Source organism: Narcine bancroftii, chromosome 2 (assembly GCF_036971445.1).
Source record: "Narcine bancroftii isolate sNarBan1 chromosome 2, sNarBan1.hap1, whole genome shotgun sequence".
Classification (NCBI taxonomy): Eukaryota; Metazoa; Chordata; class Chondrichthyes; order Torpediniformes; family Narcinidae; genus Narcine; species Narcine bancroftii.
In genome coordinates, this window is record NC_091470.1 from 82,534,165 (window position 1) to 82,546,267 (window position 12,103).

At 42.4% G+C, this 12,103-nt stretch overlaps 1 protein-coding gene across 1 annotated transcript in view; it reads right to left on the minus strand.

The window, feature by feature from the left end:
• The window catches only part of LOC138752888 (1-phosphatidylinositol 4,5-bisphosphate phosphodiesterase beta-2-like), a 129,164-nt gene that overhangs the window by 97,986 nt on the left and 19,075 nt on the right, over window positions 1-12,103 (minus strand). The window contains exons 8-10 of the mRNA XM_069915499.1: window positions 10,556-10,656; window positions 7,857-8,023; window positions 5,652-5,798 (exon numbers count right to left, since the gene is read on the minus strand). Of these exons, the coding sequence (XP_069771600.1) occupies window positions 5,652-5,798; window positions 7,857-8,023; window positions 10,556-10,656 (415 nt within the window). The remainder of the gene's footprint in view (window positions 1-5,651; window positions 5,799-7,856; window positions 8,024-10,555; window positions 10,657-12,103) is intronic.

Genomic DNA, 12,103 nt, shown 5'->3' on the forward strand with positions numbered 1-12,103 from the left:
GACTCCAGAGCAGACATCAGGATTTAAAGTGGCAGGTCTCTGGGAACACTGCTGATTGGAATCTTGAATTATTTATACTATTTCTTTTTTTTAAACTTTATTTAAGATTTTATAACATGAATAACATATAGAATTACATTTTAAAAAATTAAGAACAAAATAATAAAATTTCAATACAGTATCAGTAATCTAAATAAACTATACCCTCCCCAATAATGATTACACATTAATAACCCAACTCAAATTAGTCCAACCCCCTCTTTCCCCCCCAAAATAGAGTGAAGAATTAATAAAGTTAATAATATGTGAGAAAAAAACCCACTTACAAAAAAAAACAAAAACATAACCGATTAAAATACTAACAAAAAGAAAAGTAGTTAATACTAAGATATCAGACTTAAAAAACATATTTAAATGAAACTTAAATGCATATATTTAACAAACAGAGTTAAGATGAAACATATATTTAACTCAAACTTAATATAAAAAATTAGTAAAGTTAGTAACATTGTCTATCAAAAATTCTTAAACAATAATCAATTCTTTAAAAAAAATTGTAGCATGAGAAAAAAAAGATGAAAAAAAACTTTCTCTATAGAGATAAACCTTCACCAAATATCAACTAACTTCACATCTATCATCATATTAGTCACATAAACCACCATCTTAAAACAAAATTCAAACCTCATTAAACATTGTACAATTCAATTTTAGTACTCTTCCACCATTTTTCCCTTTTACTCTTGAATAATTATCCAATAAAAGCTCCAATACCACATTTAAATATCCCCAATCATTACGTTAAAATTCAGATATCCAAATAATAAAAACACATCTACCACAAAATCTATATCTTCAACAAATGGAGCATAAACCACAAACAAAATTCAAGCATTAAGAATTGTACAATTCAATTTATAACTTTCACCATTATTCCCTTCGTTCTCTAACTAAAATAGCAAAATAATATACACCAGAATTACCACTCCTTTCACCTTAAAGTTAAAGAAAAAATATTTAAAAAACTTATCCATCCCATTAACATTTAAATTTCAAATATTCCTTATCTACTGAATAAACTTTACAAAAATAACCACATCAATTTTTAGTTTTTTAAACAATCAAATACTTTCTTATGCTTTTCTTTATAAACACAAAAAAAAACCCTTCACTCTTTAATCTAATAATACAAAAAAAGGAAAAAAAATGGGTAGGAGGTTAAAAATACCCCCTCCCGTCTAAACCGCACAATGTGGTAACTCCCAAAAAAAAATGGGTGTGAGATAACTCACAGGTAGCAGATGACTTTCAGGAAATAGTGCCCATCCAGTTCACTCCCACAACTCTCACTTCATCTTAAACTAACATCATCATTATTTAATATTCCTTTTTTTAAAAAAAAACATTAGAAAAAAAAAACAACTCTTCTTTTAATCAACTCCAATTGCCGAGTCACCATTACAACCATTCCTTCTTGGAGCACGGCTCTTTTCTTCCATCTCTTGTCTCCTTAGAGATCGCGGCGGACTACGTCTCTGTTGAAACTGAGTAATTGGCAGCTCTTGAGCAAATGCTATAGCTTCCTTTGGAGAATTTATTCTATTTCTGAAGTTGTTTCGTTTACGGGGAAGAATCGTGGTTTATGGGGAAGAATTGTTTTTATTACAATATGTTTGGAGTGAAATAAGATCCCAGTCATAATTAGTATTCTTTAATCTAGAAGAACAAATGAGGGATAATTCAGAGCTCGTGCACAGTGGGGGAATGTAGCAGCACCTCTGATATTCAAATTTATTATCACGTGTCCCAACATGCAGTGAGAAAGTTTGTTCTGCGAGCAGTCCAGCTGGCAGAACAGGTTTGTGTGATGCCCTGTGCCACATTCACAGCTCTCTTCAGTTTCTTAGTGTCCTGGGCGGAGCAGTTCCCAAACCTCGACAGGATAAACCCTGACAGGATGCTCTCAGTGGTGCCCTTGTAGAAGTTGTTGAGGGATGCAGGGTACATGCTGATTTTCCTCAGGGTTCTGAGGAGGTAGAGGCGCAGGTATTCTTTCTTGGCTGTGACATCAACATGAGTTGACCAGGACAGGTCACTGGTACAACCACTGGTTCATGCTGACAGGAAACAAAACAGCTGCAGAGGGGCAGATGGATTCTGCACCAAGCTGAGCAGTACCCAGTTGGCAGGTCCAGTGAACGCATCACAGGAAAGGACTGCAATGGCAGGCAGGAAGGGAATGGCCAGGCAGAGTAGAAAGCAGCAGGTTGTACAGAGATCTCCATGGCCAACAATCACCCCCCCCCCCGCCCCCCAATCACCACCTCCAACAGATACACTATGTCCAGTACTGTTGGAGGAAGATGGTCTCTCCAGAGAATCCAGCAAGAGCATGGTTTGTGGCACTGTGGGTAGCTCAGCTGTGCAGGAGGTGAGGGAAACACAGTGTAAGGCAAAAATGGAGGCATCTCTGCAGCCTCAGACACAACTTTAGGTTAGATGTTAAGGATAGGATGGAAAAATGCAGAAGCATCCTGAAATGGGAGGGTGAACAGCCAATGGCCATATTGGTAGCAAAGGGATACGTAGAAAAGGAAGCAAAATTTAAGTTAGGAGACAAGTAGGGCTTCAAACTTAATAACCTCAGGATTACATGCTGTGTGCTGTTGAACATAGGAACAGAGGGGTGAATGCAGGTTGAGGAGGTTTGGCCGGAGGGAACATTATGTTTCTGGGTCACTGACACCGATACAAGAGAAGGTGGGACCTGTACACGCAGGGCTGTTTGTTAATCCTTATGCGGAAGGGTCCCTGGAATATCAATGGATTGGGAACATGTGCAGTGTGACTAGGGGTGGAAGATCAAGAACTGAAATGAAAGAAAGAAGAGTAAAATGTGGGGGAAACAAGCAGAAGGCAAAGAAATCAAGGGCAAGAGGCAAATAGAGAGAGAGAGTGTAAAAACAAAAATAGGACTGTAATGAGAGACAATCAAAAGGTTCCAAGATGTTGAATCCATTTGGCTCAATGTTAAAATAAATAATTGCAACTTTAGTACCAATTAGCACCTGCACGGTTGGCACAACATTATTACAGTACCAGTGACCCAGGTTCAAACCCTCCGCTGTCTGTAAGGAGTTTCTACCTTCTCCCCGTGTCCTGCGTGGGTTTTCTCCGGTTTCCTCCCACCCCCCAAAAACATATGGGATCAGTAGTTTAATTGGGTGAAATTGGGCAGCATGGGTTTTGTGGACCAGAGAGGCTTTCTACCATGCTCTATCATTTTTTAAAAATTGCAAGTTAAGGATTTACAAACCTGAAAATGCCCCCCTTTACCCAACTCACTTCCTCCCACCTGTCAGTTAATCCCCTATCCCTGCCAACATGTTACACGTGAGCTCTTGAGACTCAACCTGTCATGGAGTATCTTGTCACCTGCCTTCTGGAACTCCAAGTCCAGTACATCTCCTTGTTTCCTCTATCCATAATGGTGGAAACTTCCTCAATAAACTTGCATCTCCCTTCATGTTATTATTCAAAGCACAAAGTGAATGACATCTGGGCTACTGTGAACAATATTGGTCCCCCTAGTTAATGCCCTTGTATGTAGAAAGACCAGTGTTTCACAATAATGCCATATCATTGTGTTGTTTATGTGACCCTCTCTACACTGTTTGGGTGACCTTCAAAACAAATTGTATGAAGCAATTTCTAGAACATTAGGTTTGTTAATACAAAAATTTGGTCAAACAGCTGACCTGAAGGAGAATCTGAAGAAAGGTAAGAATTGGATCACTTAGAGAAGGGAATTCAAGTTCAGGACATTAGGAGTTAAAGGTGCATCTTCAGTCTGAGCTGATTGAATGCTGTCTGATCAAGAGATCACACCATGAACACCATGGGTCTCCTTATTTAAGGAGGTAGATTAAAACTCTAGAAACCTTTCAGAGAACATTGATTTATCAATTAATACCTGGAGTAGGCTGGTTGTTTTAAGAGGAGAAGATAGACTGAAGATTTTGCTTCCTGCAATCTTTTGGGTGTTTTTTAATGGATTTTGGGCTGCTGATCACAAAAATCACCATAAAAATTTTCCTATCACATACCGCTTTTTAGATATCCTATTTTTGTGATTTCCTGTCATATTTTAAGTCTACTTCAAGCTGACAAAACCATAAAGTTGCAACATGTCATTGAAAATTCATCTGCATTCGCACTTTGGGCTTCTTCCCTGCTGATCTTGGTGAAGTCAGTGACGAATGTGGTGAAAGGTTTCACCAGGACATTGCCACCGTGGAAAAGCATTATCAGGACAACTGGAATTCATGAATGGACACTGACATGAGAGGCATCAGATGCTGAGTACAAATGAAAATTGGCAATTTTAGGTCAGTTGAACTAACACAATGTGTCAGCATCATTATGTGATTAAACATGCTAAATTCAATAAAAGTTAATTTAGTGTTTCTTCAACTTCCTACGAGATACAACAAATCTGATATTATCTTTGTGTTCAGCTTGAAGTTGTCTAATGCAATCCCCAATTTGTTTTTAGGAAGCAAACCTTTTGAAAAATTTTGTTATCTTATGTAACCACTGGAGTTTTGGAAAGTGTGAGAGGAATAAAAGGATCTTGTAAGTCTTAATAGGGTGGATGTGGGAGAATCTAGAATGAGAAGCACTGTTTAAAAGTTAAGTGTTTAAAGCTGAGATGAGGACATTTCTTCTCTCTCAGAGACTTTGGAACTCTCTTCCTCAAAGCAGAATCTTTCAATATGTTCAAGGCAGTACCAGATTGATTCTTGATAAAACTAGGAAGTGGTAGAGGCAATGGGAATGCAAAGCTAAGGTTGCAATCAGGTGGAACAGGTTTAATGGGCCCTTAATGGCCTCCTCTTACTCCTGATTGGTGCATTTGCATGCAAATGGAGGATTGTAGGCCAGAGATTGCATGGAAAGGAAAAGACATGGGTGTGGTGCAGTTTAAGAGCAAAAACTAAAGTAGGTCAGCAAACACAGGGTTGTTGAGAAAATGTCAGCAAAGGTTTGGATGATCTCATATTACAGAGGAGGTTATTGGAATAGGCAAGGATAAAGAAAGAGGAGGAGGAGAAAGCCGTTGCATGCTCACCCATCCAATAAGATCATGGCTGATCTGCTCCACCTCCCCTCCTGTTCCCCACAATCCTAATAATAAAGGTGTCGATGGGATTTCAGCCATAGATGAGCTGAGATTAAGCCACACTGAGTGTTGCTTCAGAAATGGGCTTGCAAGGTGTGTGTGAGGACCACACTGTGATATCAAGGTTGTGAACCGTCCAAATGGACTCAAAGGAAGTGTTCCTGCCATCTCTTCATAACCCAACTTGCACTGGTTGAGAGACTGAGGCAGGTTCGTGGACATGAGAGGTTTAGAGGGAAAGGGACAAATGTAGGCATGGGAGATGAGGTCAACATAGATGAGATGGATGAAGGGCCTGTTTCTGTGCTGCACGCCTCAGTCAAACACTGGCATTCCAGTGGCCTTCAAGAGGCACATCTTCAGGATTGCTATTTTCTTTCTAATAAAGGGGGTGAATTTTGACAGATCCTTTTCTCCCCATACCCTACCCCTGCTGTGTTGAGGATTTGCTTGAAGTTCCTTGCATTACCAGTGAGGTAGGTGTTGTGTGAGGAATTGATGAAGTAATGTGACAGAGGCTGCATCATATCCTGATAAACAGTCAGTCTTTCTGGGAAAGTCAGGCTGTTCTCCGGGCCAGACAGGTACCAGGTCAGTCCCTCCAGTGACAAGTGACCTGTGGGGGAAGCAAAGGTGGACCAGGTCAGAATGGAGTGACATCAAAGGGTTTAACAGGACCCCAAACCCATCAGATGTGGTTACTCAGAGACTTTTCCCCAGTTCAGATACAATAGAGTGTGCCGGTCGTCCCTGAGTAGATATACTTCTGCAGGGACTGACCTTTCTCACAACCTGCCTCTGTCCCAAATCACTCAACCTCCACCTCATACCTGCTCCACCCACTACACTCCTTAACCCCCAGACCCTCCCCACCTCCTCCTTCAATCTCCTGCCCTTCACTCACAGCCCCACTCCCTCATCCCCATCATCTTCCCTCACACCCCCACTCCCTTCCATCCCCACTCCCTCCCTTGCATCCCCTCCACTTTCCCTTACAGCACCACTGCCTCCCTCACACCCGACTCGTTCACGTCCCCACCATCTTCCCTCACACCCCCACTCCCTCCCTCACACCCCCACTCCCTCCCTCACACCCCCACTTCCTCCCTCACACCTCATTAAAACATTAAACATTATAACATTACAGCACTGTACAGGCCCTTCAGGCCCCCCCCATGTTGTGCCAAACCATATAAAAGTGCTAAACCCTCCCTACCTTATAGCCCTCTCCTTTCGCCATGTGCGTATCTAATAGTGTTTTTTTAAAGGTCCCTAATGTTTTAGCCTCTACTACCACTCCTGGCAAGGCATTCCAGGCTTCAACAACTCTCTGTATAAAAAAAAAGCCCTTGATGTCTCCCCTATACTTCCCTCCCTTAATTTTATACATATGTCCTCTAGTGGTTGTTATTCCCACCCTAGGAAATAGCTATTGGCTGTCCAACCTATCTATGCCTCTCATAATCTTGTAGACCTCGATCAAGTCCCTCTCATCCTTTTCGCTCCAAAGAGAAAAGTCCCAGCTTTGCCAACCTTGCCTCAGAAGACATGTCCTCTAATCCAGGCAATGTCCTGGTAAATTGCATCTCTTCTCACTCATTCCCTCCCTTCCTCCTTCACTCCCACTTAATCCACTATATTCTATCCCTCATCCGAGCCCCACACACCCCTCACCCCTGCTCCCTCCACATCCTCCACCGACCTTCACTCCCTTTCATTATTTCATATTCAGAATCAAAATTTATGGTCATGATCAAGCCACGAAATGTGTTGCTTTGTGGCAGCAACACAGTGCCAACATTCATATAAAACACCTCAGCACATCTGTAAAAGAACAGTCATCCAGACCATCTTTGTAGAGAGAAACAGAATTAACCTTTCAGCTCAGTAAAGACGATAGCAACTCAGAAGTTTATGTGTCACCAAGTTAGTGATTTGTCGATGTTCAGTTACTGGGTGAGAGTGGCTAGTTTGTGTACAAGGTCGTCAGAATCCTGTCCCAGAGCCTTGAAGTCTGGACTTTACATACTCTTCTCCAGTGGAAACAAGCAGCAGGCGATACACTTTGTATCATTATTCCAAGTTTAAACTACCCTCTGGGTGAAAAGGATATCCTGCTCAAGCCCTCTCCTCTGCTGAGAGGCAAGATTTATTACTACCTGCCACTCTAGCAGGACCTTCCCTGCACTCCCCACCTCAGTCTTCCCTCTGACAGAGCCGCACTCATCCAGGCAGGTCCAGCACGTCCCATCACTCTGCCTTCGGACTGGTGACAGGGCATTGAAGGGAGGGGGCGCAGCCTTTCCCCAGCTATTGTTGCCACCTTCACATTATCCCTGCCTCACTGTGCCAAAGTATCCCTTCTCCCAACATGCTGGGACCTGGGATGGACCCTTTTTGCTAACTAGTTTAATGCCAGGCCAATTAAAATGATGCCCATCTGTCTTTCCAGAAATGCCTCCTCCAACCCCGAGGGAACACCCCCCTCCATTGATACCACAAACACAATTAACAAGAGAGGGGAGCAGCACAGGTTATTAAGCATTTATCACCCTGATTCAGGAATGTGTTGAGTTCATGTGAACACACTGACCTTTTCTACCTTGGGTCTTTCACCATACATAAATAGAAGTGGTTTTTTACCCGAGAACATTGGGAATTCCAGGGAACTGACCTTTATTTGCATTAATTCTGTTCGGTTCATACTTCTCTATCAGCTTCTGGGTTTGTTCGTGTTGAATTAAAGGAAAGAGAAAATCATTCAAACGGGCATCCCTCTGTGTCTTGTTTATGAATGTAGACAGCTGCTGACGGGTCAGGTATGGCTTCACCATCACGTCCCTGAAATGAAGGATCAGGGTTAACCATCGGGCTCTTAAGCTCATTTGTTCATCAGACAAATACGCTTCTGTTTATCCAGAAGACCATAAGAATTAGGCCATTCACCTCATTGAGTCTGTTCGAACATTCAAGTCATGGCTGATGTAATCTTCTTCTTAACCCCATTCTCCTGCCTTCTCCCCATAACCTTTTGCATCCTTATGAATCAAGAACTGATCGACCTGCATTAAAAATACCCAACAACTTGACTTCCACAGCCTCCTATGAGAATGAATTCCACAGATTCATCACCCTCTGGCTGAAGAAATTTCTCTGTTCAAAGGGACGTCCTTCTATTCTGAAGCTGCACCCAATGGTCCTGAATTCTCCCACTACTGGAAACATCTTCTCCATGTTCACTCTAAATTTAAATTTAGACCTACAGCATGGTAACAGGCCCCTTTGGCCCACAAGCCCGTGCCGCCCAATTATACCCAATTGAACTACAACCCCTGGTACGTTTTTGAACAATAGGAGGAAATCAGAGCCTCTGGAGAAAACCCACGCAGACATGGAGAGAACTCCTTACAGACGGCGTGGGATTCGAACCCCAGTCGCTGGCGTTGTAACAGTATTGTGTTAACCACTATGCTAACTGTGCCACCCCAAATTTATATTCGCTCTGTTTGGCTCGTACTTCTCTATCAGCCCGTGGGATTGTTCTATCCAGGCCTTTTTAACATTCAATATTTTTCAATGAGATCCCCCTCATCCTTCTAAACTCCAGTGAGTTCAGGCCCAGAACCATCAAATATTCTTCATACATCAACCCTCTCATCCCCAGGATTATTCTGTAAACTTCTCCAATGCCAGATATTGGAAGTAAAACTGCTCGCAATACTCCAGCTGTGGTCTGACCAATTCCTTGTAACATCGTTGCTTTTATATTCTAGTCCTTTTGAACTGAATGCTAGCTCTTACCTTGGAATTGTGCCCCTTGTTCAAGACTCTCCCACTTGTCATGCTCCCTAACATTTCAGTAAGATCACACCACCCCCCCCCCCTTCCCCATTAGCATCAAAGAAACAGGTCCCTCATCCCATCACATCCATGCCAATCTTTTTTCCAAACAATATAGATCCAGTTTCTGGAAGATGACCATCTCACTGCAGGAATTAGCCAGGTTAATCTCTTAATCTGCCTTCAGTTCTTAAATAAGGGAACAAAAACTGTGAAGAGTATTCCAAGAGTGGTCTCTCCAAATCCTTGTGCAATTATAAAATTACTCTATTTTTAAAATCCAACCCCAAACAAAAAGACCAATATGCCATTCCCTTCTTAATCACTTGCAGTACCCAGCATGGCAACTTTTAGTGACTCGTGCAGATCCCTCCCACTCTCTCTATTTAGATAAACAATTCACCTTTTGATACCTCCTTCCCAGTAACATAACCTCACTCTTTCCCACACTGAGTTCCATTCGCCAAGTTTTGCCCAGTCACTCAATTTATCTACACCCCATTTTATTGGCCAATAATCCTCTTCACTACATGACCCTCCACCTCTCATGGCACCTGACTCCAGTCATGAATATAAATGGTAAATAATAGTACCCATTGCAGCTGTTCATTCCAACTCCCTTCGACAAAATTCATTAACCCACATTGATACATTTCCCTCAGGTGACCATGTATGAACAAATCTCAGTTTTCATTTTCCTTTCACTGTTCAAATATATGTTATCTTTATCTCATAAGGACTGAGCCTCTGTGTTCAATCAACTCCCACAATATATACATGCACACACTTTCCCATAATATACGCACATGTACACACACACACACACACACACACACACACACACACACACACACACACACACACACACACACACACACACACACACACACACACACACACACAGCTGTGAAGACTAACTCCCTGCATCACCAGTTCAGTCAGTTCTGCTATCCTTGTGGCACAGCTGCCAAAGCCACCATGCCTGTGGCCCACAGGATGTGGCTGGAAGTGCATTACCCAAGGCACTTACTGAAAGCTCCGAAACTTTAGCAACCAGGCTGGGCTCTTCTCTCCAAACTCCTCTCCTACCAACTACTCTTCTACAAACCTGCAGGTTATTGATGAGCATGGACTGGAAAGAACTTCCCGCTGCTAAAGCCCAGGTTTGATTACCTATACTGCCTACGTCTAGCTCAACACACATGCTCATCTGTTTCACACAGGTTACATGCCAGTAATTTGCCCCAAAGTTGGAGGCAGATGAGCACACCGAGCTCCAACAATCTCATCAGTGGGCTTGTTTACCTCCCAACCAAAGGGGAATTCTGTGCCCCAAGATTAGTGGGTACAAGGATTGTTTGGTTGCTTGTTTGGTCGATCTTACTGAGATCATGGAACAAAAACACTACCCTCTGGAGCCCAGTCTGTCCCTGTGTCTGTGCAGACCAGACCAAGGCATTTACAGTTCAGGATTGATTTTTGATTCACACAGAGTCAGGAGGGGCAGGGTTCACAGTTAATAAAGGATCTTACATTAATTCAAAGATCTGGTCAATCTCAGGCCGTGGACACAACTGTGTAATGAACTGCCTGAAGACCACTTCTGTGAAATCATCTGGATTGATCAGGTCAGTCTAGATGAGAACAAGAGGGAAACATGCATCATTTAACAAAGTTGCACTTCATAGTTGTGCACAATCTCGTGCTCACGTTCCTTATGATTGGCAGATGGCACAGGAGGCAAGAAATAGTCTGGACCCTCACTGGTCATTATTATAACGATGACCATCTCTTTTTTTGTATCTACTCTCATCCCAAACCATGCACATTATCTATAGCCTTGACTGGTGTATGGAATTCTAAGAAATATTGAACCAGGAGAAGGTTTCTGCATCCATCAAACCTGGTTCTTACATTAGCCAATCACTAATCAGCTAATTGTGGATCTGTCCTTGCCCAGAACACCCTACAGGGTAAGATTCAGGAGACATTTGTCAAAAACAGGAAGCTATGTCTGGGCTAGGGTGCTGTGTGCAATATTGAGGTATCAGAGAGCGTAACATAGGCAACTGCCAGATGGAGGAATGCACATTGGGGGCAGGCACCAGACAACAACCAGCCCAAGTCTTTTGGGTGAGTGCAGATCCTGTGTTTCTCTTGTCACTAAAGACACCTGCTGCAGTAAACTGTCAGGAGCCATTGGGGGTCACCTGGTGTGATTTTGATGACTTGTGGACATCAAAGGGGACCTTCAGGGTCAAGAGTGCATAGAGACACAGTGGAGCAAAGGTCTAGGTGTGTTCCTGACCATTAGTGTTTGTACCAGGCACAAGGATGTCCAAGATGATTGCAGGGTGTTGTAATGGGTGAAGGAAATTAGCCAGAGGTTTTGATTCACATTGGTATGAAGCATGTAAGTAAAATGAGGAATGGGAGCAAAACTCTTAAAATAGTGAGAATATGGGATTGGGTCTGATGAATGTATGGCTGAAGGGATGGTGTAGGAAGGAGGCCTTTAGATTACAAAGGGTTTATAAGAAATAGGATCAGGAGCAGAATATCTGGCCCATTAATCCTGCTCCACCATCCAAAAGGTTCACAGTTGACCTGGCCATAGGCTCAGCTCCACCATACTCTCCGTTCCCCATTACCCCCAAGTCCCCGATCTGCAAAAAAAAAAAATACAGGTACATCATAAATTCTTAAATTCATTTAACGAGGCAGTCTCTACTGCTGTCCCGGGCAGAGGATTTCTCAGATTCATTGCTGTAGGGAGAAGCAGTTCCTCCTCATCTCGTCGTTAATCCATTGAATCATGAGACCCATAGTTCTAGTCTCACCTATCTGATTCTATATTAATTATTCCTTGCATAATTTTATATGTTTCTATAAGATACCCTCTCATTCTTCTAAACTCCAACAAGTATAGTCACAGGTGACTTAACCTCTCCTCACAGGCTAACCCCTTGTCTCTAGAATCATCCTAGAGAACCTCCTCTGCATTGTGTTCAAGGCCAATTTCTGCTTTCTAAAGTAAGGAGAATCTACACAAACTCCATACTTGTAGATTGGGAAGTGTTT